This window comes from Carlito syrichta, unplaced genomic scaffold (genome assembly GCF_000164805.1).
Source record: "Carlito syrichta isolate Samal-C Ts95f unplaced genomic scaffold, Tarsius_syrichta-2.0.1 Scaffold303646, whole genome shotgun sequence".
Classification (NCBI taxonomy): Eukaryota; Metazoa; Chordata; class Mammalia; order Primates; family Tarsiidae; genus Carlito; species Carlito syrichta.
Window position 1 is genome coordinate 1,018,717 of NW_007247742.1, and position 27,027 is coordinate 1,045,743.

General features: G+C 54.6%; 1 protein-coding gene across 1 annotated transcript in view; it reads left to right on the forward strand.

Moving 5' to 3' along the window:
* SPEG (SPEG complex locus) overlaps positions 1 to 27,027 on the forward strand; it is a 58,062-nt gene that overhangs the window by 14,153 nt on the left and 16,882 nt on the right. Inside the window, 15 exon segments of the mRNA XM_021712802.1 lie at positions 14 to 149; positions 2,101 to 2,244; positions 2,837 to 3,019; positions 13,071 to 13,246; positions 13,481 to 13,569; positions 14,465 to 14,640; positions 17,015 to 17,275; positions 18,338 to 18,496; positions 18,615 to 18,804; positions 18,920 to 19,143; positions 21,909 to 22,028; positions 22,232 to 22,336; positions 22,998 to 23,204; positions 23,605 to 23,728; positions 23,811 to 23,986. Of these exon segments, the coding sequence (XP_021568477.1) occupies positions 14 to 149; positions 2,101 to 2,244; positions 2,837 to 3,019; positions 13,071 to 13,246; positions 13,481 to 13,569; positions 14,465 to 14,640; positions 17,015 to 17,275; positions 18,338 to 18,496; positions 18,615 to 18,804; positions 18,920 to 19,143; positions 21,909 to 22,028; positions 22,232 to 22,336; positions 22,998 to 23,204; positions 23,605 to 23,728; positions 23,811 to 23,986 (2,470 nt within the window).

Consider the following 27,027-nt stretch of genomic DNA (forward strand, 5'->3'; position numbering starts at 1 on the left):
GACCTTGGAGAAGAACAGGGCGGGGCCTGAGGCCGAGAAGAGGCTGCGCAGAGGGCCGGAGGAAGACGGTCCCTGGGGGGCCTGGGACCGCCGAGGGGCCCGCAGCCAGGGCAAAGGTCGCCGGGCCCGGCCCACCTCCCCTGAGCTCGGTAAGAGCCGAGAAGGTGCCTGAAGGTGGGAGGGGATTTGGGGAGAGCAAGACTGCTCAGCAGGAGCCTGGGTTTCGCTTGGGGCTGCCAGTCGCCCGCGAGGGTGGGTTTGTCAGAGAAGGCTCCGGACACAGGCTCGAGTTGAAGTCTTGTCAAGGCCCCTGTGCTAGTACTGACCCTGATGCGTGACAGTGTGACTGTGTTTTGATGGAGGCTAGGTGAGACTGAGATATGAGCAAAGGCTAGTGCCCAGATGTTTACCACAGGTCCCCTAGGTCTAGTGGCCTGCTTAGGGGAGGTGGACCAGGCCGATGACCTTTGCCCTCCAGAAAGATCCAGGACAATGAAGTATTATTTTCTCTTTCTGTGTATGAGCTTCATGTAAGCAGGGACCATATCTTATTTCCTGTAGTGTCCTGGTACCCTGCTAGGCTGTTGGATCAGGGACCACTAAGGGCAGGGCATGTGCTGGTGGGAGTCTAAGAAGCCCCTCCCACAGCCCTCATCCATCCGTAGGGAAGAAATGGTAGATGGTCTGAAATAAGTTGCCAAGACCCTGTTACAAGCAAGGTTTGACCTATTCTGCCCTTCCTGTCCCAGTGCCATCCCCTGACCCATCTATGGTCCCTGTGATCTGACCCAGCCCCCCTTCTAGCTCTCACTCCATCCTTGTGCCCTGTATGGCCGAGCTGCCTGTGGGCCCTACACATTCCTGCCTGGATGTTGTCTCCCAACCTTCTCATGGGTGAGGACCAGCATCACCAACAGGAGAATGCCCCTGTGCCCCTGCCCTAATGCTCAACCTGAGCATCTGCTGGGGGCCTGCTCCTGGAGAGAGGCAGAGGAAGTCTCCTCCAGGCTAGAGGCCTCTACCCACTGCTCCTGGGAGACCCTGCCAGTATCTTTTCCTTGCACTTACTACTCTGTATTTTCCTTTATCAAAATTATTTTGCATTTAAGTATTACCACCTCAAACTCTCTAGAGATGATTAGGTTCCTGTCCATTATCGTATTGGCTACCATGATTGCAATATCCTCAACCATGTCCTAGCATTGTGTAGTTATCTCACTTCAGTCTGTGTGCTAGTTCTCCAAAGTGTTGGGTCTTATCCCCTTCATCTTACAGATAATAAAACCGAGGCTCAGAGGGGTTATCTCACTTGCCCAAGGTTATGTAGCTAGAAAACAGCAGAACTGGGATTCTTACTGTTTTTTTGGCTACCCACATTTTCCGTTATCTAGCTTATAGAATGTCAGAGTTGGAAAATACCCAGAGAGACCCGTGACAATGGAGTTTTATTATCTCTTAGTGTGTACGAACTTCTTGTAAGCAGGGGTCACATCTTATTTCCTGTAGCATCCTGGGCCCTATACAGTGCTCACTGTGCAGTGAGTGCAGGGTCACTGTGTGGTGAATGCATGAAGTTAAAGCTAATCTTCATAGACTTCTCAGACCTGCCCGGCATTCCTTCTTTTGAATCTGGTGGCATCACGGATTTGACAATTCACCGCATGCTGCCCTGTGACACCAATCTTATTGCTTAAGTCTTGGTTGCTGCTAGCTTGTGCTCTATTTGGAAGCTTGTGCACTCTTGTGTCCCTCAGAGTGCCTTGCATAGGGCCTGGTTGTAGCACACATGATGACCGATGTGCGTGAAGTCTGTCTTCCTTCAGAAACCAACACTAGTTGTGGGTGAAGTTGAAGAACTGCCAAACTAACCTGGAGTCAAGGCTGCCCTGTCCTGTTTGAGAACTCTCGTTCTGACTTCCCTTTTTCCTCGTCTCAGGACATTGAAGAGAGAGACCTTTTGCGCCCCCCAACCCTGGTCTTCTAGAAAACCTTCTGTCTGAGTTTGGCTTTCTGGAATGAGGGCTGCCAGTGCTCCCTGTCCCCCTGAGTTGTCCCCACAGGGATCCTGTCCCCTTACCCTGTCACCCCTGTGTCCGGCAGAGTCTTCAGATGACTCCTATGTGTCCGCTGGAGAAGAGCCCCTGGAGGCCCCCATGTTTGAGATCCCCCTGCAGAATGTGGTGGTGGCGCCGGGGGCCGATGTGCTGCTCAAATGTATCATTACCGCCAACCCCCCACCCCAAGGTGAGCTACAGGGCTGGGCCAGGCTGTGGGAAGGGGGCATGTGAGAAGGAGAGGGGAGGTTCCCCTGTACTTTTCTGAGGGAGGGGACAGGGAGGACAGGAGTTAGCCCCTCCATGGGGGCTGCTGTGTCTTGTGTGTGTGCTAAGGCAGCGGTCCCCAACCTTTTGGGCATCAGAGATCGGTTTTGTGGAAGACAATATTTCCATAGATGGGGTGGCAGAATCATCAGGCATTAGATTCTCATAAGGAACGTGCACCTGGATCCCTCACATGCGCAGTTCACAATAGGGTTCATGCCCCTATGAGAATCTAATGTCCTCACTGATATGATAGAAGACAGAGCTCTGCTCACTGCCACTCACCTCCTGCTGTGTGACCCAGCTCCTAACAGGCCATGGACCAGTACCGGTCCATGGCCCGGGGTTTAGGAACCCCCGTGTTAAGGGAGATTTCCCAGGAGAGAGGGGAGGGCGCTCTGGACTTCCTGAGTAAGAGTAGATTCCTCAGAATTCCCTGGTGAGAGGAGTGGGGTGAGATTTCCCCCTTGGATGCCCATGGGCTGTGGTGAGCTGGTTCCCGTTCTCTCCCACAGTGTCCTGGCACAAGGACGGGTCAGCGCTGCGCAGCGAGGGCCGCCTCCTCCTCCGGGCAGAAGGTGAGCGGCACACCTTGCTGCTCAGGGAGGCCCGTGCTGCTGACGCTGGGAGCTACACGGCCACCGCTACCAATGAGCTGGGCCAGGCCAGCTGTGCTGCCTCACTGGCTGTGAGACCTGGTAGGGAGCCCGTCGAGACTGGGGCTGGGTGGGGGGTGAGCCATGACCCTCCCCAGTGGTTCTGAGGCCATCGGCCCAGGCCCCATTCCTGCCCTCTTCCCACTCCTAGTCCAGAACTCAGGCACTCAGTCAGCGAGCACAGTCTGTGTACAGTCTGTTCCCATTTGCCGGGAGCTCTGGCAAAAGCATTTTAAATGGCCCTGGCCTCAAGGCAGGGGCCAAATCCCCAAGGCACACACAAGGTTGGCCAGTTTGTGAAGTCAGTGAAATTTGTCTTTAGACATCCCCTAAATGCCATCCTCCCATGGCATTTCCCTGAACAGGGTCCTGTGGGGAAAGCAAATTGTTCTTGTGTTGCCGAGAAAAAGAATCTCTCCGCTCAAAGGGTTTAAGAGCAACCATGAACCTTCTGAGGTCATTTCCTCCATAGGACAGTCTCCCCTCCCAGTAAAAAGAGATGCTCTCGTGTGCCACAACCCACCACCCCCTCCTTCTGTTGAACCCAAAGCTGTAAAGAGGGTACAGCTGAGAGCACCTCTCAGGGGATGGAAGTGCTGAGGCTGCCTTGTTTTCTATTTTTATGAAAGCCCTTACTTGGTGTCAGACTACTTTGGTTTTCAGCCCAGTTTCTTTCTGGTTCAAGCAGAACTAGCCCAGTGACAGTGTGCACAACCGGTTCAACTCATTCAGGTTGCTGGGCCTGACAACATGGGCTGTGGGCTGTGGGGGTGGGGGAGGTGAGGATGGCAGGGGGTGTTACAGGAGGAGAAACAGACTCAACCCTCAGGGGGTTACTATTGAGTGACCAAACCTGGATCAGAGGACTGAGGCTGGGGGACAGTGTGGGGCAGATGACTCCAGCACTGGGGACAGCCGAGTGTTGGTCAGTGCCCTGGGATACCATTAGCACCCTGAAAGAGGCTGGGATTTAGACTGGCATGGGAAGGGCAGGACATGCCAGGAGGGGAGCAGCACAAGCTGTTCTGTTTCTTTCGTCCACGAAGCAATGCAGGAGACAAGATGGCAGAGCCTGTGCGCCATGTTCCAAGGCCTCAGCACCTGCGCAGTGAGGGAGTTATTGACGGTGTCTGGTCTCAGTCTCGTGCTACAGTAGAGCCCTTGGTTCTGGTTTACAAATGAGGAAACTGAAACTCAGGGAGGTTCTATGTGGCAAACACAGAACTCCCAATCAAGGGCTGACAGCTGCTCTGCCCCAAGCTACCATCCCAACCTTAAAAGGTTCCCAAATGGCCCCAAGCCAGTATGGGGGCGCCCCCCCCACCCCTCGCCAAATCTCAGCCCAAGCCAGGTATTGACCATCTGGGCTGTGGAAGGGCAGACATCTTCCTTAGCTATATATCCCTCCCAGGAGCCCGCGTTTCAGGCTTTCTCCTTCTCCTCACCCCTCCCACCGCGCTGAATCACACCCGTCCCTCCACTGCATGCTTCTGTCCTTCCATCACCTCTGGGATCTGGCCTCTGACTCAGCTCCCAGCTCTCCTTAGGGGGTTCAGGCCTGGCTCCAGGACTCTGGTCAATACCTGGCTTGGGCTCAGATTTGGCGAGGGGTGGTGGGGGGCGCCCCCATACTGGCTCAGGGCCATCTGAGAACCTTTTAAGGTTGGGACGGCAGCTTGGGGCAGAGCAGCTGTCAGCCCTTGACTGGGAGTTCTGTGTTTGCCATGTAGAACCTCCCTGAGCTTCAGTTTCCTCATTTGTAAACCAGAGATAATTACACCATCCTCACGGATGAAAGCAAATGTGTGAACGAGCTTTATGAACTGTAAAGCTGTAGACAAATGTTAGTTGTTAGCGTTATTAAGGGGTGATGTTGTATACGAGAGCTGAGAGCTCAGGCTTCCACGAGGATCTGGGAAGCACCTTATTCTTCTCTTCCCCTTTCTTCAGTGTCTGTGCCGTGGGGAACTCCACACCGCTCTTGCAAGTCCCACAGCCCCCAGCCCCTCCATATTTCCCAGCCCCTGTGTCCTCAGCCTGTCATAGCTGGTCTGTGCCTCCTTCAAACTGGGGCATTGCAGCGAAAGAGCTGTCCTCATAAGTCAGGCTGGCTCGAGGGTTCCAGGGTCCAAGGGGCAGGCACGTGGGTCCAGACTCGGCTCTGGCTGTCGCGGAGCATGCTGACTTTCTTACCCTACAAGGCACTGTTTGGTCCAGAGTGGCTGGCTAAGGTCCAGTGGACTCGAGAGCAGTAGGAGTGGGTGGAACCAGGGGGCGGCACCGACATTTGCCAAGGAGAGGGGGGTGTCCTAGGCCTGGAGTCTGCAGGTGAGGGGTGGGCTGAGGGAGGGTGGTCAGTAGTGTAGCTGTGGGCAAGGTGGGGAGCAGGTGGAGGGGGGCAGTGGGCAGTGTCTTGTGGAAAGAGGCCTACGTGCAGCCACCGCCCTCTCTTGCTCCCTACCCTTTCTCCCCCATCGCTATGGTAACAGGGCTGGCTGCCCAGTGCCCTCTTGGGGTGCCCACCCCAACAGAGCCTGCTTTTAAGAGCCTACAGATCTCAATTTCTGGTTGGGAACCACAGTAACCAGGCACTGGGTAATTAGAGAATGCAGCCCCAGGGTATGTGGTTAGGGGGACAGGGTCTGTGCCGGCAGAGCCTAAATCTTACCAGCTCCCTAGGTCCCTCCCACCCCTCCAACCCCTCCAACCCCTCCCGCGCTGCACCGAATAACTGCTGAGGCCACAGCCATTCTCCCAAAGCAGGTGTGCGGACTGGGGCAGGTGGCTAGGGAGTGTGAGAAGTGTGCTTAACTGAAGCGCAGCATTCTCAGCCGCTGCCCATATCCATCACCCAAGCGTTTATTGAGTACCGACCTGGTGCCAAGTGCTACATCTCTCTAAAGAGTTTCATCTGTTTGGAAAGCTCCAAAGACTTTTTTCAAACCCCTTCACATCTTTTCCCTTGAGCTTCATCACACCATATATATATATATATAATTTGGAGGGACATGTGACAGTTGGTGATGTTCCCATTTACAGATGGAAAGACAAAAGTGTGGAGAGTAAAGAAAGTCACATGGGACTAGCACTAGACCAGCAGCCTGTATTTAGCACCTGTATTCTGCCTAGTAATGTTACAAGCAAGAAGTGATTTGGGGTGATGAAAATAACCCCCCAGTGAAGTGAATAAACTTATTGTGAGTAGCAGATAAAAATAACATGACTAGTTAGCATTTATTAAGTACTTCATACGGGACAGGCCCCATGTTGATTGGATTATCACATTTCATCCCTGTGAGGTTTCTGTTATGATGCCCATGTTACAGAAGAGGAAACTGAGACATGGAGAGCTTTGATGAATTGCTCTAGAGCAGAATTGCTCAATAGTACTCTCTGTGATGATGGGAACATCCTACCTGTGCACCTTCCAGTATGGCAGCCACTGGCCGCATGTGGCTAGTGAGCACCTGAAATGTGGCTACAGCAACTGAGGAACTGCATCTTAAATTTCATTTTATTTTAACAGTTGGGCATTGAAACAGTCTCAGGTGGCGGCTGGCTGCTCTGTTGATATGCTCAGCTCTAGGTGCATAGGGCCAGCTGGAGACTGGAGTTCTGATTTGAAGCCTTGTCTCTGGGTTTCCGAAGCCTGTACTCTAGGCCACTATGCTATCCTGCCCCTGTACTTGCTACTCTGAAAAAGTTCAAGGTTGAGGTGGAATTGTGCTCATGAGCTCAGCAGGAGGGGACTGCCAGTGCCCTCTGTGGATGGGCCAGATTGGGGGTTTTCTCTCCTCCAACCAACATAGCTGTGGTTCTCTTTGTTTCCTTGCATGTCTGGTGTGAGTATACTCAGCTCGCCTTCACCATGGGCTCTGACAGGAGGCCCTCTGGGTGTTGGTCAGGAGGAAGGGGATGTGGGCCCAGGCCTCCAACCTGCCACATTTAGTCCTCCCCTTAAGGTCAGATCTCATATATTTGATCCCAAGATTCTAGCATTTTCCAACTAAGACCTTGGCCTCTTCACTGTACCTTAACTGGTCACAATTTTCTTTCGTTCACCAACACCAGAGTTAAGTATCATGGTCTCAGTTTTCTTCTCTGTAAAGTACGGATCATCATAACTCCTAGGCAATGTACTCAATAAGATTCGTGTGGGTCTGTGGGGAGCACAGGTTGGCTGAGGACATTGGGCCAGAGGATACGGCTCATCAAAGCTCATTCTGGTCTCATAAGATCACTATCACAGCAGAAAAGAGATTGTGTATTGGGGGTCATGATGTAAAAGGAATGGAAGAAATCCAAGGCACCAGCATCTATCCCCCTCTTCTCCTGCCCCTGGTCTTTGGCCACATGCTATGTGGTTGCAGGTCTGCCCTCACGAGGCAGTGGCTGCTGGTGGAGGGGGTGCTACCTGGCCCCTGTTGTCAGCCCTTGATGGCAGTTGGACAACATCCAACAAAGCAGCATGGTGTGGCCCTCCCTCCCCGCTCCTGTCTGCAGAAGCAAGTCTGCCGACAGGTGGACCCCCTGAGGCTGTTACCTAGAACAGGGGCCATCACTCACAGCCTGTCAGAAGAATGGAGAGCTAATTTACTGTTGGTGCAGACATATTCTCTAACCTGGAGCAACCCAACATAATCATATGTAAGAAATTAAACACTTCTGGGGCTAGGTCAGGCTGACCGTGTGAAATTCTCTCCAGTGCCTGGTACATTTTATACCGAAGCTAAGCATTATCAGCACAACTCTTGTCCTTGTCCAAGGGGAAACATTTACCATGTGGAAATGCCCATCTCCTGGCCAACCTATGTCTTCCTTTTCCCTCACTTTTCCATGGTGGGCTTACCACAGCAGACATTTAAAAAATGCTTATGGAGACCAGGCATTGTGGCTCATGCCTGTAATCCTGGCACTTTTGGAGGCCAAGGTGGGAGAATCACTTGAACCCAGGAGTTCGAGTCCAGCCTGGGCAACATAGCAAGACTTCATCTCTATTTAGAAAAAAGAAAAAAGGCCGGGCTCCATGGCTTAGCCTGTAATCCCGTGCTTTGGGAGGCCGAGGTGAGTGAATTGCCTGAGCTAATGGGTTCGAGACCTGCTTGGGCAACTTGATGAGACCTCATCTCTACAATAAATAAAAAAATTAGCCGGGTGTGGTAGTATACGCCTGTAGGCTGAGGCAGAAGGATCGCTGGAGCCCAGCAGGTCGAGGCTGCAGTGGCCAGGAGCATGCCACTGCACTCCAGTCTGGGTGACAGAGTGACACTCCAACTCAAAAAAAAAGAAAAAGAAAAAATTGACTGAGTATTGTGGCTTACACCTGTAATCTCAGTACTTTGGGAGGCTGAGGCAGGAGGATTGCATGAGCTCTGGAATCTGAGACTAACCTAGGCAACACATCTACAAAAAAATTTTTTTTAATTAGCTAGGTATGGTGGTATGCATCTGTAGTCCCAGCTACTTGGAAGGCTGAGGTAGAAGGATCGCCTGAGCCCAGGAGGTGAAGGCTGTGGTAAGCCATGATCACGTTACTACACTCTAACCTGAGCTACAGAATGAGACTCCAACTCCAACAAAAATTAAAAAAAAAATTTTTTTAAACAATCACCTTTATTTCCAGTCTAGCTTCTATTTGTTTTTTTTTGAATCAGAGTCTCACTCTGTCACTCAGGCTGGAGTGCAGTGGCACTCTCATAGCCACTGCAACTTCGACCTGCTAGGCTCAAGTGATCCTTCTGCTTCAGCCTTCCAAGTAGCTGGAACTATAGGCATGCGCCACCACACACGGCTATTTTTTTTTTTTTAATTGTAGAGATGAGGTCTTGCCATGTTGCCCAAGCTGGTCTCGAACCCGTGGGCTCAGGCACTCCTCTCACCTCCACCTCCCAAAATGCTGGGATTATAGGCATGAGCCACCGCACCTGGCTGAAAAAAAAAAAAAGGTAAAAATGCCCGTGGAGAACCTGCTGAGAATGCACATGGAAGGCCCAGCAGGGAAGGGCCAACCCACAGATAAATGCTGGCTAACTACAGCACATCATTCCCTTCCTCAAGAATCCTGATGAGTCCCCTTTGCTTTCAGAGTAAAGGCTGCGCACCTTCAGCTGGCCATCACCATCTGGACCCACAGGGTGGGAGGGTCCCGAGGCCTGAGGCTGCCCTGCGGGTGACAGTAGAAAGCACTGCTTGCTTTAACGTTGAGATGCCCCACTTCTTACTTCTCCACCCAGTTCTGTAGCCAGGCAGTTGAACTACAGTCCTCTGTGCACATGCTGTTTGCATCTGCCTGGAATGCTTTTCCCTTTTTTCTGCCTAAACCAGACTCGAATTCCAATGCCACCTCTTCCCCCAGTTCTCCCTTCTCCAAACCAACACCATCTCCTGCTCTCTGTGCTCCCAAGGCCTTATTAGCTCCTCTCTTGCTGCCTTATCATCCCTACGTGCTATTAGAGTTGCTTGTGCATCTGGCTTGTCTTCCCTGTCAACCAGAAGGTCTGTCAGGGGCTGTATGGACAGTAGGGGTGGGCAGGGGGTGGGCAGAGATCCCTATGACTTTCTAAGTCCTTGGAATAACCTGGGTAACACTCAGAGGCTGGGCAGGACACACATCTGCAAGCATCATGAGGCTCTGCCTCAGAGTAGAGGTTGGATGAGAGAGGAGACCATGGAGGGGTGGTCCTCAGAGTGTGATCCCCCAGACCAGCAGCATCAGCATCACCTGGGAAGTGTGTCAGAAATGCAGATTATTAGCCTCAGCCCAGATCTATCCAATCAGAAACTCTGGGAGTGGGGTCTGGCAATCTATATGGTCTGATGCACAGAAAACTTTGAGAACCACTGCCATAGAGCTAGAGACTGTGCCCAAGATGGGAAGCATGTGGGCTGTGGAGTCAGCCTTCCTAGGTTCAAAGCCCTGTTCTGAAGTTTAATGGCTGAGTGAGGAAGAACTCGGTGATACCACAGTGTAAGTATACGTTTTATGGGGTCATCCTCTCATAAAGGTCAACTGTGGTCCCTAATCTTTCATGTACATAAGAGTCACCTAGGGTGCTATTTATAGATGCAGTTTCCTGACCTCCCATTTCAGAAAATTTAATTCTGAGACTGGAGTAAGACCGAGGAATCTATATTTTAAATCAGCTCTGGGTGGTCCTAATGTGAGTGGTTCAAGAATCATTCTGAGAAACCCAGATGCAAAGGGCCTTGTGGGATGCCTTTTACGTACTAGGTAGCCTCTGTGGTGGCTGCAACTCTATCTATTGTGAGACCACATCAGAGGACGCCAGAAACAGTTGGGACCAGCTAGATGTGCTGGTCTGAGGAGAGAAAGTTCCCTGTGGGCCCCCTAATGCCAGTGTTTTCGTTAAGTGAGTTTGACCTGGGGGCGGTATCGAAAGGGCAGACATGTGCCTAGGGTCAGCACAGGGGATGGGGGACAGTATGATGGGGAGGTACTTCTGTGGTAGGTTCCGGACCAGTGAGTGTATGTGCCTCTTAGGTTTAGGTTTATGGGGGCACCTGCCGGGGGCCACCTAGCTGGTGTAACTGTGTTTCCCGGTGAAAGCTGAGCTTGTGGGTAGAACAGGGCTGGATGTCAGGGACTGGCTCCAAAGATGGTTCTGGCTGTGGGGCCAAGGAGAACTAGGTGGCACCAGATCCTAGTGTGGAACCCAAGGATCTTTCATCAGCGTCCTTGGCCACACAGTTTTGGGGGTACAGAGGGGCAGGACCACTGCCTTGTCCCAAAGTGACCTGAGCTACTCTGACAGTCCCTCTCTCCAAGGGTCTTGAGGAGGGGCTTTGCTTGGTGGCTGGATGCCCCCTAGGATGCTGTTTCCCCAACCACCACCAGGGGTCTCCGAGATTCCCCCGCAGACCTTGCCAATCCAGCATTCATCACCCTCCCTGAGCCTGTGAGCCTCCTCAGCACTGTCCAGCCTGGAGGTGACCCTGGAGGACGACTCCAGGCCTCATGGAGGAGAAGGGGGATCTGCCTCCAGGGGCCATGCTTGTGGGTCTCAGCATCAGCTAGGGGGTCGCACCTCGAGCACCAAGTGCTCTTCTAACTTCCCTCCCCACCCCGGCCTCAAGACAGCCCGCCCGAATGGTGGGCCCCTCCTCTGCCTGGCTCCACTCCTCCTTCCTCACTGGCAATGCTGGGAAACACAGGTCATAGCTTGGGAATGCGGCCCTGGGCGGGGGTGAGGCAATAGGAGGAGGGAGAAGGACATGTGACCCCTGCTCAGCGGCCCCCCCCTTTCTGGCTCTGTTTCCAAGCCCCTTCCCCAGCCCAGACAAAATGGGTGCTAGTTATGAGGGGTTACTTGGGGGCAAAAGCCCATGCTCTCCTCACTGTTGGCCCTGGTGGGCCCAATGAGTAAAAGGCAAGTTGCCAACAGGTGCCCTGGCAGAGTGGGTAGGAGGACTGGGTGCTGGCCTAGCGCCTTGTGGTGACTGCTGGGCCAAACCTGCCATGGCAGGAATGGGGAGGCCGAGGTGTGATTCTGAGCCTTCTCAGGTTGAGGGAGGCATCTCTGGGAAGGAGAGCAAAGGTCTGACAGTCCTCTGATGCTCAGTGCCAGAGAAAACAGGGTATGGCCTGGCTCGTCAGCCCATTCCCAGATCAGGGATCTTGATGGTTTGGTCAGAACACGGGGCAACACAGGGGCCATTTGCCACCGATGCCTCCTTTGGTGAACTTGTCAAAACTCCTGGATCAGGACAGGCGTCTTGAATGCCACTTTGCAGCCCCACCTGTCTCCTATCTTGCTTTGGGGACTGAGGCACCACTGAGGGGGCTTTGCTCTTGTCAGGGTCCAGAAGCTGTAAGGAGAGAAAAGGCAGATCCCACGGCTTGGGAATGAGCAGCGTGGCTAAATTCAGCCAGGCTGTGCTCTGCCCCTCCCCTCTCCTCCCCCTCTACTCCAGGGCTGCTTGTGGTCTCAGCAGGCACCACCTTCCCAGCCAGCTGCCCGCCTGCCGGCCTGCCACCCAGCCTTTCCAGCCAGCCCCCACCTCCTCCTCCCTCCCTCCCCCAGGGCCTTCTGCGGGGCCTCAGCTGGGTCAGCGAGTGAGTGGGGCTGGGCAGGCTGGGCTCCTGCTCCCGGGGGAGCCACGGCGGGGTGGGTAGTGGGCAGGAGTGGGAGGGCCTGGTGCCAGGGCAGAACCTTCGAGACAGGCGCAGGCCGGGGTCCGTGTACAGTCTCAGGGTGAGTTGGGGTGCAGCCCTGATGTGGGTTTGGGGTGGGGGAACCGGAGGAGGGGCCAGGGGGCTGTGGCAGACTCATGTCTGTATTTGGCAGTCGGATAGGAGCCAGTTCAGTGAGGCTGGGCCCCTGGCCAGTTGCAGAGGAGGGCGTCAGGGCCCTGGGGACACCCCTCCCCCAAGGCGGACTCTGGTGCCCCCTCCTCTCCCCAGTCTGAGCACCTTTTCTGTGGATGACTGCAACTCTGTTTTCCTATCCCCTGAGAGTTTTGGGGTCTGTGCCCCAGGGCTGAGGCCAACAGGTGCCCCTGGGGTTTCTGCGGCAGGAAGCTGAGAAGGGAGAGGGGGAAGGGCAGGCTGGACGGTGCCGCCTCATTGGCCCTGGACTGGGGTCAGGATGGGACTTGTCTGAGGTGCATGTCCCTCTGCCCCGGGCCCAGCTTGCCCAAGAAACTGGTGTCCTGGCTGTGGCGCTCTGGGGTCCCAGAAACATGCACCACCTGCTTTTGGAGCCTGTGATTGGTAGTCTGGGCCCTCACTCCATGCCAGGAATGTGGTTCCCTGCTCCTGCAGAGTTCTCCCTCAAGGCCCAGGGGCGTCCCTTTGGCTGTCCAAATGCATTCCCTATGGTGTCCCCTCCCTGGAGGGTCAGTGGGGTCAATGTTGGCAGAGACTGTGGCCAAGGAGGATCCAGGGCTCTGGGAGAGGAAGTACCAGTGTAAGGTAGCACAGCAAGTGAGTGCGAGCCCAAGAGGTGAAGTTAGGGCACGGCTGGCCTTTGGGGAGCTGCTTCAACTCCTAGGCTCTGTGCAACACTCTAGCCAGTTCTCTCTGTCTCTGTGTCAGCCGTTCCTCCCCTGGTATCTCTCTCTGTCTCTCCTCCAGGCGGGTCCACATCCCCTTTCAGTAGCCCCATCACTTCTGATGAGGAGTACCTGAGCCCCCCAGAGGAGTTCCCAGAGCCTGGGGAGACCTGGCCCCGACCCTCCACCATGAAGCTCAGTCCCAGCCAGAACCGCCGTTCCTCCGACACTGGCTCCAAGGCACCCCCCACCTTCAAGGTCAGACCCCTGAGGCTGGCACCCAGTCCCCTGAATACCCCCATTCCTTTATGTGTCCCCTTGTCCTTGGGGCTGTGTTTCGGCTCCAGCAAGACTTGAAACTTTGCAACTAATTCATCCTTCTTACTTGAAGCCAGCCTTGGTCAGACTGTGTTGAAGAGACCCCTTCCCCAGTCCCCAGGAACCAAGGCTATGCCCCCACCATCTCACCTGACACTTTGGGTCTCCCTTCAGGTCTCACTTATGGACCAGTCAGTAAGAGAGGGCCAAGATGTCATCATGAGCATCCGCGTGCAGGGGGAGCCCAAGCCTGTGGTCTCCTGGTGAGTAGCCACCCTTAGCACCACCTGCCATCTGCCCCCATGTGCTGTTTGGCCCTATGAGGCCTGGCTTGGGTGGGCCCAGTGTGGGCTTCCTCATGATCTGCCTCGCCTCTTCCCAGGGACGGCTGTGCTCTCCGTCCAACATACCCTGACCCCTTGCCCTGGTCTTCCAAGTTATTCTGGGCATCCCCTTCTGGGGAGGGGCTTGGGTAATAGATAATGTCAAGTCTGTCCACCTGGGATAAATGACCAGAAGTCCTCTCTCTCCTGGGGAAGTCTGCGCACCCGTTAGTTGCCAGCAGGTGGCTTTTGAGCCCACTTTGTGCCCAACCTGTGCTAGGCCCAGTCTAACAATTTGTTTCTGAGCTGCCAGCAGCCCAGAGTTACGCGGGGGTCTGAGCCGCGGGGCCTCTCTCATCCCAGGTGCCTGGAACATCGACATCTCAGCTTGCCGACTTTGTTATTGGCTTGGGTTCTGTTTTTCATTTTTAATCGGTTGTTCCCCACTGTGATTAAAAAAAAATAAAACATTGTAAGTTCTTTCATATCCCTTTTGGGAAGTGGGAAAGCTATTTGTCCATTATCAATAAACACAAATAAAAACATGGGGAAGTTTGGGAGCTATTAAGAGCTTAGTGGCGTGGTTCTATTCTGAGTGCAGTGGGGTTCTGAGAGAGAAGGAGATCCAGGTGGGCAAAGGTGACCTGGATGTTCTGGGGGCGGGGTGTGGGATGGTGGAGTCAGGGTGAAGACTTAGCTCTGGAGCCCAGGGATACCCATGGCCCATGGGATGGATTTGGAGATTGGGCAAACAGTGCTCGAGGCTGCAGCCCTGCTTCCCTGTGCATGCAGGTCAGGCCTGGGCCTTGGGACTGAATTCTTATTCCCCTGACAGGCTGAGAAACCGCCAGCCTGTGCGCCCAGACCAGCGGCGCTTTGCAGAGGAGGCCGAGGGTGGGCTATGCCGGCTACGGATCCTGGCTGCTGAGCGCGGTGACGCTGGTTTCTACACTTGCAAAGCTGTCAATGAGTACGGCGCTCGGCAGTGTGAGGCCCGCCTGGAGGTCCGAGGTGAGCACCTCATACTCTCCATAAACACTTGGCCCTGACCCCGTCCTCCCCCACTGACTGCTCTCACACAGCCTCAGTTATGGGATGCCACCACTGAAAGGGCCTTAGGAGTCCCCTGGTCCAGCTGCTTACATTGTAGTTGAGTAAGCCGAGGCCTAGAGAGGGGAAGCAACTTGCCCAAGAGGGCACAGCAAATAGTTCCGCGCTCACTGACTCCTACACAGTGCTGCCTTCCCCATGCTCCATCATGCAGCCCGAGTGTCAACCAGAGACCCTGCTTCTGCTGCCATTCCTTCTCTACACTCTTCTGAGCCTTGGTCACCCTGATCTGCCCAGGCCCCTCCCTCACTCCCAGCCCCCACCCCTTGCCCTCTTGCCCACCCTGCCCATCCCATTGCTGTGCAGATGCTGTTGTGGTTGGGGGGTAGCAGTGGGGAGAGTCTGGTGGCTGGACCCGTTCGGAGGGACCCTTGGGGTGACTTGGGCTTGGAGCATGGCAGGGACCCCGGAGTGCCAGGGTGAGCACAGCCATGGAGTCTGGAGGGGGCTGGGTTCCCAGAGTTGGGGGTATACGGTCAGGGCCCTTCTCGGGCGGTGGAGATGATTGGTCCTAGCTAGGCTGCCCTCGAGGGCTGGTGAGTGTCCTCTTCGAGGGCCAGCTGCTGCCTTGACTTCTACCTCACCCAGCCCTGGGCTAGCGACCTCTCCAAGCTCTTCATTCAGCCCTCGGCCCTCCCTGCCTCCCATGAGGCTCAGATCCCTAACAGTCACGGTCCCCCTGCCAGGCCCCTCCTGCCTCAGTTACCCTTCCCTGCGTCTTCTCTCCCTATGGTTGCCACCTCCTTGGTTTCCAAATTTTTCATCTCCTGTTCCCGGGCCTGCTCTTTCTCCTCCAGGGTCTGGCTCTGCCTTGCTTCTCTGTGTTAACCTGTGTCTCGGTGCTTCTTTCTTTGGGATTCCTCCCGACATCCCTCCAGGTTTTGGGGTGCTCCTGATGCCCGGGAATGCCTCTCCCCTGGTTTCCCAGGGGCTCTGCCTGCCTAGGGACCCAAGGACCCGGCCCTCTGACTAGCTGCCGGCCCTCCCAGCCCAGGGCTGACCTTGGGGGAGTTGGGAGTGACCATGCTGCCTTGGCAGTTTGAGAGGCCACTCTCCATCCAGAAGGGCCCTAGCCAGATCTGCGCGCCAGTGCATGTGTGCGTGTGCGTGCGTGTGCTGCACTAACCTGCCGCTTGCTGACTGAGGTTTTTGTCTGTACACAGGCGAGTGAGCTCAGGGGGCCACCTGTGCTCCCCCCGCTACCCTCCGAGCCGCGCCCCTGTCTCAGGCACCTCTCGGACCTCGCTGTGTTTCACTGCCTCCTGCCCACAGACCCAGGCCCGCCGGCCCGGAGCCATCCCAGCCTCCCCTCCCCACCCTATGCAGCACCCTGGGATATCCCATGGGCCCCTGTGGACCCTCCCTCCCCAAGTGGACACATGGCTGTGCAGGCCAGGAGGCCCCAGATGGACTGAGTGCTGGGAAGGGGCGGCCATGAGGGGTATTGAGCCCCCCAGTCTCTCCCCACGGGGGAGCACCGAGCGGGCGCATGTGCTGCCACTGCTACAGGCCTGTCTATCTGTTTGTCTGTCTGTGTGTATGTAACAGTCAAGGAAGGACGCCTCTGAGCTGGGGTGGGGTGAGACAGAGCGGGAGAGGACAGGGTGCAGCGTCTGCAGGATGGAGGGCCCAGACGGGAGGGGCTGTTGACGAGGACCTCACCGGGAGGGGGCAGGGCGCAGGCCATTCCAGAAATGGGTTCCCAGTGGCACAACACTTTCTATACTACAAGAGACCAAAAGCCAGAGGCCCCGGACTCTGTGCTGATGACTGGCCTGACTGACCCCTGGCGGGTTTAGGGCCGATTTGGGGCCCCCTCCACTACCAGGGCAGGGCTGTGGATGCTCTGTCTGGGAATGAGGGAGTCAACCAGGCTTGGCACAGGAGCAGGGGGCTGCTGTGATGGGTGTAGAGATTTGGAAACACCTATTTCTTAGCTCAAATAAAGTCCGGTTTGTACCCAGCTTGTGTGCTGTGTTTTTTTTTTTTTTTCCGCCGTCGTCTCTGCCACTAAGTGATTCTCAGTTTCCCCTTCCTCAGCTCCCTCTCACCTTCCATGAGTCACCCTCCCTGGCCCAGCTTGGGTTGCCATCTCAAAGCCAGGTCTAGGTGTTCTTTGCTGTCCTGCCGGGTGGTGGGCTTTCCCTGTCTCCAGAGGAACAAAATGCATCTCTCTCTCTGTGTCTGTCTGTCTCTCTGTGTGTGCGTGCGTGTGTCTCCCTCACCCTGTGTGTCTCTGCTCCATGTGTGGCCCCTGTGGCTGCCTTCCCCCCAGCACACCCTGAAAGCCGGTCCCTGGCCGTGCTGGCCCCCCTGCAGGACGTGGACGTGGGGGCCGGGGAGATGGTGCTGTTTGAGTGCCTGGTGGCGGGTCCCGCCGACGTGGAGGTGGACTGGCTGTGCCGCGGCCGCCTGCTGCAGCCTGCGCTGCTCAAATGCAAGATGCATTTCGATGGTCACAAATGCAAGCTGCTGCTCACCTCTGTGCACGAGGACGACAGTGGCATCTACACCTGCAAGCTCAGTACGGCCAAAGGTAACCGCCCACTCAGGCCCTAGGGCTGCTGTGGATGCCCAAGAGCTGGAGGGAGGGGACTGGAAGGTGCAGAATAAGATGCTCAGGAAACGGGGCACCATCCCCTGGGGGGTGGGAGATAGTGCAGCACCCCTGCCTCAATGAGATGAGTGCTCAGAGTAGTAGTAGCAGGCACAAAGGAAGGGCTGTGTCAGGGTCAGCTGTCCCTGTGAGGAGTGACTCTGTGGAGGACCCAAACCTGGACTTGGATTCCAATTCCTGCCCTGCAAGTTACCAACCACGTGACTTTGGACAAGTCACTTGATCGCTTTGAGCTCTAGATGATTCACCTGTAGAAAGGGGATTGTGATAATAGGTATTATCACAATACCTTGTTAAGGGGATTGGTAGGATTCACGAGATAATGTATGTGAGAAACAAGGCACAGCACCTGTGGAAGGGTGGTACTTAATACATGTCAGTCACTGTTGTCACTAATGACACCTCTGACCTGGTCGTGTCCTTGTGTGAAGAGCAGAGATGATGGCACCTGCCTCACAAGGGTATGGCTGGTAGTCACCTAAGGTGCACCTAGAAGACTTTTTAGGCAGAAAGAAGCATCCGGTCAGCAAAAGGGACCATTATCCACTCCAGAAGATTCTTTGGGGATGGTAGAGCGGGGCCAGCACCTGCTCTGAGTCTGAGGCAGGAAGGAGAGAGTGTGGGCATGAACCAGGCACAGAGGATTGTTCTAAGAGGGGGCATGGGGAGGGGAGTGGGCTTGGCTTCTGGGACCCTCCCGGAGTTGGGCTGTGCTTCATCCTGGGTGGGTAGGATGAGATGAGAAGGAGAGAGCTGGGGCCAAGCCCTCCATGGCAACCTGCCTCCAGCCCTTGCTGATTTTCACCCTCCTGACAAGGTCCAGCCTCTGGATCTTTGCCTGATGCCTCACCTCCAGATCCCAGAGCCTTGCTGGGCTCTGCTCAGGCTCCAGCTTCTGCCTGGCCTTAAGCAAGACCTGCAGGTTGGGATACCTGAACCTTCTTGGCCTTCCCTACCCCTGTGCTGCTCCCTGCCCCCCAGATGAGCTGACCTGCAGCGCCCGGCTGACCGTGCGGCCCTCCCTGGCACCCCTGTTCACGCGGCTGCTGGAAGATGTGGAGGTGCTGGAGGGTCGAGCCGCCCACTTCGACTGCAAGATCAGCGGCACCCCACCCCCTGCGGTTACCTGGACCCATTTTGGTATGGACCCCACCCTGTAGGTGTTGGAGGATCCCCAAGGCCCAGGCCAGGATGGGGTGTGCCCTGAGGGCAGGGCCCCTGCTGTGGCTGCTTTGTATTCTCATGCCTCCTTCCCCAGGCCGCCCTGTGGAGGAGAGCGAGAACTTGCGGCTAAGGCAGGATGGGGGTCTGCACTCGCTGCACATTGCCCACGTGGGCAGCGAGGACGAGGGGCTCTATGCGGTCAGCGCCAACAATACCCACGGTCAGGCCCTCTGCTCTGCCCAGCTCTACGTAGAGGAGCCCCGGACAGCTGCCTCGGGCCCCAGGTACCACCAGCGGCCCCAGGTGCTGGTGCTGTCAGGGCTGCCTGTGAGGGGTCCAGCCCGGCCCTGGGGTAGGAGGCACGACCTGGGCCTCTGGGCAGCTGTATGATCCTTACAGCTCCAAGCTGGAGAAGATGCCATCCATCCCCGAAGAGCCAGAGCAGGGTGAGCTGGAGCGACTGTCCATTCCTGACTTCCTGCGGCCACTGCAGGACCTGGAGGTGGGACTGGCCAAGGAGGCCATGCTGGAGTGCCAGGTGACCGGCCTGCCCTACCCCACCATCAGCTGGTTCCACAACGGCCACCGCATCCAGAGCAGTGATGACCGGCGCATGACACAGTGTATGTGTCTGGCAAGGGACCTTGGGAGTGTCCCTTCCAGCAACTTCTTGGCTTGCAGTGCCCTGCCCCTCTCTCTGGATTCCCTCAGGGCCTTCCCTTTCTAGTCTGGTCAGGGATGGAGCGCCTGGGGAAGGGAGCCCAGAGGGGCTGTGAGGTCATTACCTACCTCCTCAAGCCGGCACAGCACTCATCTGCTGAGTCACCCTTGGTAGCCCTGTCATTACTCACTGGGCAGGCAGCACAGCCTGCTACTGACCAGCATTGGGCCCACGAGCAAGTTACAGAACCCCTCTGTGCCTCAGTTTCCTCATCTGTAATTGGGTTGTGCTGAGATTAAATCAGTTAATACATCCGAAGCACCTATCAGGGCCTGGCAAATAGCAAGTGTTCAAGAAATGTTAAATCTTTTTTTTTTTTTGAGTGGGAGTCTCACTGTCACCCAGACTGGAGTGCAGTGGCACATTCACAGCCACCACAGCCTCGACCTGCTGAGCTCATGCAATACCTCCACCTCAGCCTTCCAAGTAGCTGGAGTCACAGGTATACACCGCCACACCCAGCTAATTTTTTGATTTATTGTAGAGACAAGGTGTTGCCAAGTTGACGGGGCTGGTCTTGAAACCTTGAGCTCAGGGAGTCCTCTCGCCTCCACCTCCCAAAGTGCTGGGATTACAGGCGTGAGCCACTGTGTCCAGCAAGAGACATTAAATCTTACTGTCATTGCTGCATCTTATTGTCATTGCTGTTGTCATAGTCACTGTTATCACCGCTTTTGATAAAGCCGTGTTGCTCCCGCCTCCTGGAGACATTTCAATGAAAAGACAGGTGTGGACAGTGTCTGGCATCGGAAGGACACTTGGTCCAGGGTTGTCAACTAATAGCAAGTAAGGAGGAGTTGGGGAGACTCAGAGGAATGCATTTGGGTTGGCATCCTCCCAGCCTGGGATATTTTCTCATGGGAACATTTCAGTTCCATCCTTGAAGAAATCAGAATCTGGTAGACAATGCCTGCACTGTGACCTATGATGGTTTCCTCTCACAGTTGCAACATGACAAAAGGTCACCTTTAGTAAGCGCTTTCTAAGTGCCAGGCCTTGAGTACTAAAGGCCTGATGTGGACAATCTTATTTTACCACAAACCTGTGAGGCAGGTACTATTAACCCCATTTATAGATGGGGAAACTGAGGCTTAAAGAGGTACAGGGACTTGCCCAAAGACAGGTAAGGACCGTCTGACTGTGGCGACCGTCTCCTGACCGGGATGTCCCCGTCACCCATTCTGTATTCTCCCTACCCCATCCCCACTCGTTTCCAGCACTGCCACCATAGCTCTGACCCTTGCCCATGGTTGTCTTTGCTCAGCTACCAGCTTCCCTGTCTCAGTCTGCTCTGAGGCCCTGGGTGGGTGTCTGTCTCAGGATCTGAGCTGGCGCCTCTGCTTCTGCCTGTATCTGGGGTCATTGGCAGGCTCGGTTTCTCTTCCCTGATAAATAGTGTCAGCAGAGATAAATGAATGGGTGACTGTTCTATGCAGAAATAACCACTAAGAGAAGGGAGGGGTGTTTGGGGACAGCCCTGATGTGAAGGAGGACAGTACAGCCCTCCTCTTTGTGTCCTCGCCAAAGACAGCCTCCTTATCATTCAGGGAGCAGGACATAAGGAAAGAGCTTTGGAATCAAAGTTCAAGCCACACCTTCACTGTTTATTAGCTGTGTGACCTTGGACAAGTCAATTAATGTCTCTGACCTCATTGGTAAAATAGGGACAATTCTCTAGGGTTGTTAAAGATTTGTGGGGAGAAGCATGTCAAATGTCTAGCATATACTGGGCACAAAGCAGACAATTCTTATCATTTACAATTTAATGTATTTGGTACTTACTGCATGCAGGGTTCTGGGTCTGGTAGACAAGTAGATCTGACAAAGTCAGTCCTCTCTTTAAGGAACTTGCAGGCTGGGTCAGAAGCTATGACTCACACAAGTAAGGAGGAAGAACCCCCCAAAGCATTGTTGGCCAGTGCCCAGTAATATGTAGGCCAGAGGGTTGGAGGCCTGGAAGAGAGTCAGAAGATGGGGTAGAGAAGGGGCAGGACCTGGCAAGGGAGGCTTCACGAGGCTGCACTCGCTTGAACTACGTCTTAAAGAAGAAGGAAGCCTTGGTAAGAAGAGAACATTACAAAAGGGAGGAACTGGGGGGGCAAAGACCTGGAGATGGAACTCAGTGGCTTGTGTGAGGACCTGATGATTTGTCAGGGTTAAGACCTGAAGGAGACATGGCTGGCAGGGGGTTTGGGCTGAGGGCTTGACTGTCCTGGCGGAGAGCTTTCCTAGGGCTCTGCTGGAGACAGGGTGGCAGTAACCTTGGGGACGGAGAAGACGGGGTCTGGGGGAGGGGCCTTAGGAATGGAGCCTTGTCAGAACTTTGACACGAAGATTGTGACCCTGCAGAAGTATGCTAATGAGAGGTCAGTCAACAGGGGTTGGGACCCCAGAGGTCGGCCCAATGTGGAAGATGATAAGTTGCTGGACCTGACGTGCTGAGGGGATAGGCCAGAGGCCAGGTCTGCAGGTGTAGACTTGGAAGCCAGTCCCGTCCTGGACCTGGAGTTTTCTGTGTGATGGTCACACTTCTTGCTGCGTCTGCCCTCACCTGCTCACCCCCTCCTTGCAGTGGGTGGGGTGAGGGGCCAGGCATGGATGGCATGGGCCCACCCCTCAAAGTATCCTCCTAGCTCAGGCCCAGTGTCACTGTCCCTCCCCCACCAGACAGGGATGTACATCGCTTGGTGTTTCCTGCCGTGAGGCCTCAGCACGCTGGTGTCTATAAGAGCGTCATCGCCAACAAGCTGGGCAAAGCTGCCTGCTATGCCCACCTGTATGTCACAGGTGAGTCCAGCACCCCTGTGGTCAGCTGTGTCTACTGCCTGGCCTCTGGCACTACCCAGGGGCTGGGGGAAGGGGGCTCCATACCGGCTCCCTTCCTCTCGATCCCCTGGAGACCATCCAGCCTTGTCACCTCCCTTAAAACTCCTGGGCCCCCTGCTGCCCAAGGGTTGGTGATCTATGAACATCCCACCTGTGGCTTTCAGATGTGGTTCCAGGTCCCCCAGACGGTGTGCCACAGGTGGTGGCTGTGACTGGAAAGATGGTCACACTCTCATGGAACCCTCCCAGAAGTCTGGACATGGCCATCGGTAGGTCAGGGCCACATGGGGCTCTGGGTGGAGAAGGGGTGTGGACAGAGCAGGTTCAGGCAGGCACCGAGGGAGCACGGCCCCAGAAGTGTATGGTCGGGGGCAAGTGCAGGGATGTGGCCAGGAATGTCTTTGCCTGTCTTCTCTTCATGACAGATGAGGCCTTTGCTCTAGGTCAGGAGAGGAGGCACGAGGTACCACCACATTCCCTTCCCTTTCTCAGAGGGACTAGGAGCCTGCAACTATCATCTCCTCCCCTTTGTCCAGGATGTCTTCCCATTCTATGCCTCAGTTTCCCTACCTTAAGTAGCAAGGAATTGGAATGCGAAGTCCAGCCCCCCCCATGCCTATAATTGGTACCTTGTTGATTTTAAGCCTGCCAGACAGTAGTTGGACAAGAGCAGGTCAGGGATAGGCAAGAAACAAGAGGAGAAACTGAGGCACATACTCAGACCAGACTAAGGATGATCTCCAGAGTCCTCTAAGCCTACCAGGGCAGTGGTTGGGCAAGAACAGGTTGAGGGTAGGTGGAAAGCAAGAGGAGAAACTGAGGCACATCCTCAGGCCAGACTAAGGATGAGCTCCAGAGTCCTGAGCCAGCTGGATGGGGAGGGGGTGCTGTCCCAGCAACATCAGTCTCTAGCAACTCCTCCCCCACCAGATCCAGATTCCCTGACGTACACAGTGCAGCACCAGGTGCTGGGCTCAGACCAGTGGACGGCGCTGGTCACAGGTCTGCGAGAGCCTAGGTGGGCAGCCACAGGGCTACGCAAGGGGCTCCAGCATGTCTTCCGGGTCCTCAGCACCACCGTCAAGAGCAGCAGCAAGCCCTCACCCCCCTCCGAGCCCATACAACTGCTGGAGCATGGTGAGCCCAGGTGCCCATGAGGATGGGGTGGGAGCTGCTGGGCTGGGGAACAAGGCCTGGGCAGATGCTCAGGCTGGCCTGGACACAATAACTGGTAAAAGCTGCCAGGTCAGGCAGGCTCCCAACCCATCTGTGTACTTTCTTATTACTCCTGAAAGTAGCAGGACTCAGTAGGCAAAGCTAAGGCTTTGGCATCAGACATGCCGGAGTCCAACCTCAGAGTCCCAGCTTTGTGGCTTCCTGGCTGTGTCTCCTGGACAAATTACTAAGCCTCTCCGAGCCTCAGCTTTCTCACCTGTAAAAATGGAGCTTGAGTGGCGATTGGGTGTATTAAAGGAGAGGGGGACACTAAGGAACTGGCATCAAGCCTAGCACAGAAGTTGCGCTCTCCTCCTCCTAGGCCCGCCCCTGGAGGAGGCCCCCGCTGTGCTGGACAAACCGGACATCGTGTATGTGGTGGAGGGACAGCCTGCCAGTGTCGCCGTCACCTTCAACCATGTGGAAGCCCAGGTCGTCTGGAGGAGGTGAGCCTCCCCCAACATGTGGTAGCCCAGTTAGAACTGGCAAGGGAGCTCCTGCGTCACCTCCCTGGCATGTGTTCCTTAGTTGCCGAGGGGCCCTCCTGGAGGCAAGGGCAGGTGTGTACGAGCTGAGCCAGCCGGACGATGACCAGTACTGTCTTCGGATCTGCCGTGTGAGCCGCCGGGACGTGGGGCCCCTCACCTGCACTGCCCGCAACCGCCTCGGCACACAGACCTGCTCAGTCACACTGGAGCTGGCAGGTGGGTGACTGTGGGCCTCCCTCCTGTCCTCCCTCTGAGGCCCATGGCTGTCTCCTCACACCCCCAGGCACATGACTCACCTGTTACTGCTGGGGATCCAATCCCATGTTTTCCCTCTCAGGCCTGTCCATCTAAAGGCTATACTACTACTACTACTACTAATAATAATAATAATAATAATAATAGTAATAGTAATATTACTAATAAGATACTTATTGGCCAGGCTTGGTGGCTCAGCCTGTAATCCTAACACTTTGGGTGGGTGGATTGCCTGAGCCCATGGGTTCGAGACCAGCCCAGGCAACTTGGCAAGACTTCGTCGCCACAATAAATTAAAAAAAAAAATTAGCTGGGTGTGGTAGCATGCATCAGTAGTTCCGGCTACTTGGAAGGCTGAGGAAGAAGGATTGCCAGAGCCCAGCAGGTCATCGCTGGGTTGGCCATGACTGCGCTACTGCATTCCACCCTGGGCAGCAGAGTGAGACTCTAACTCAAAAAAAAAAAAAAAAGAGAGAGAGAGAGATTTATTGAACGAGGCATGGTGGCATGTACCTGTAGTCTCAGCTACTTGGTAGGCTGAGGCAGGAGGATTGCTTGAGTACAGGAATTCGAGGCTATACTGTGCCATGATGTCCCTGTGAATAACCACTGCACTCCAGTCTGGATAACACAGTGAGATCCTGTCTCTATTAAAACAAAAAAAAGAAAGAAAAAAGATATTTATTGGGCATTTGTGAAATGGGGCTGGTTGTTATCTCCATTTTACAGATGAGGACATAGGCTCAAAGAACATGCTAAGAAACTGGCCCAAGGTCACACAACCTAATAAGTATAGGAGCTGAGCTCGCATCTAGATGCCTGACTCCATAGCCAGTGAGTGCTCCCAGCTCTTGTGCTAAACACACCAGGAAACAGTATCTCAAATATAACAAGCATAGGAAGACTAAGTTCATTAAAACAAAGAAAAGTCCATGAGTGCATCTTATCACCAGACTCCCAGCTCTGAGGATCCTTGCTGCCCTTTTGCACTAGCCTGTTTGACAAGCCTCTCAGCTTTTGCAGCAAGGACCCTGTTTATAATTTCTCCTTTAAAGATGTAGTCTCAAACGGTTGCACACATTAGGTAGTAATTGTTTTGTTTTCCGGTTTGTTAATTAACTCTAGACATTTGTAACTACCACTCAAAACTTCTGATCAACATGGACTAAGCAGGGTTACCTGCTGAGTAAATACAATTCCAACCAAAAGAGAAGAAAGTGACATTTTAGTTAGTACAGGCTATCTTATCATGGATAAATGGACATTTTTCTGGCACTTAAAAAAAAAAAATTCAAGGCTCACTAAAAACCTTCTGATACTTTGACCTCTGTAGCCTTCTTCCACTACCACAGCAGATTCCTAGAGGTGAGGGAAGATGGCTTTGAGGTGGAAGAGAAGTGGCAGTGGGGTGTGAAGATGAGGTATGGGGCGGGCTCCCTCTAATATGTCTTCCTCCTTGCCCAGGCCACCCACTGGACACTCTCTACTCAGTCACCACTTTTTTGCTCCTTGGCAGTAGCTTCTGCAGGACTCAGCTTTCTTCCGAGATATAGGAGGAGCCCCAGAGTCTGGGGAGGCGTTGGCCTTGAGAGCCCTGCAGCCCAGCCTGGCTGGGACAGTGACCAGGGGAGACTGTGTCCCAGCTGGCCACGGCTAAAATGGGTCTGGGGCTTGCGCCGACATCTCCATTCCTCTAGCCCCCACTCCACCACCACTCAGGCAGGACAGTGGGAATGGTAACCCGCTTTCTTCCACATCAGCCCCACTGTGGTGTCTTCCCTACTTCCAAGATGGCCTCTTCTGCTGTCTGTGAATGGTGATGGTCTGTACCCAGTGATCCTGCTTTTCCCTGAGTGCCTGGTCATTCCCACTTCCCTAAAAGCCAAGATCCTCAAACATGCTTTGGGGGGCGGTGGGGAACCTGGAAGTCACAGGCTCCTTTGCGAAGCATATTGCAATATGCGTTGAATTCCATCATGAGAATTAGAAGTTGCTTTACCAGGCAATAAAATGACCCTGTGAAATATGTGGAGAATGAAATCATAGCTGCATGTGGGAGAACTAAGCTGCGAGTCAGTTTCTAGATGATTTGGTTTATATATGGGAATTACTCGTTTGTTCATGTCACCATCTCCCAGACAGTAGAAGGCCCCCTAAACATTTATTTTTTTTTGAGTCGGAGTCTCACTCTGTTGTTCAGGCTGGAATACAGTGGCACGCTCACAGCCACAGCAGCCTCGACCTGCAGGGCTCAGATGATCCTTCCACCTCAGCCTTCCAAATAGCTGGAACTACAGACATGTGCCACCATGCCCAGCTAATTTTTGATTTATTGTAGAGACGAGGTCTCACCAAGTTGCCCAGGCTGGTCTTGAGCTCAGGCAATCCTCTCGCCTCGGCCTCCCAAATGCTGGGATTACAGACTTGACCCACTGTGCCCAGCCTCCCCCTAAACATTTAAATAAGAATCAGAGAGAAAAACTTCAAGATAGAAGCAATGTCCTCCGTGAGCTTAATTCAGGGTCACAGACTGAAGTGCCTGCAGGGGCCAAGTTCTGGTAAAGTCAGAGAAGCCAGTGGGGTGGCCATGCGAAGAAGGGCAGCCACCCACAGGGGGCAGCATTGAGCCACTTGTCGCCTGCAGATTCATGCAGGGAAGGGAGCGGCTATGGATGGCCAGTCCTGATTTTTCAGCAGAGGCAGGAAATCCAGATTTCTTTTGTGTGTGAAAATCTCCTAATTTCAAAGCCAGCAAGTGAACACTGAAGGTCAAACAAAGCAAGCCCGCCCCTTGTGCCAGGTTTCCTGAGATTTGGGGAGCATCATGTTTGGATTGACAGGGAGGGTGCTTGGTCCAGGCAGGGACCTCAGGTGTCCCGGTGGGGGTGGGTGGGGAGGTGCTGGGAGGCGGAGGTCTCAGTTCTGACTGAGCCAGTTGCTGATGTGGGATCTGGAGCCCAGCTGAGGAGGCAGGCCCTGGTGTCACCAACCTCCCGCCCCCT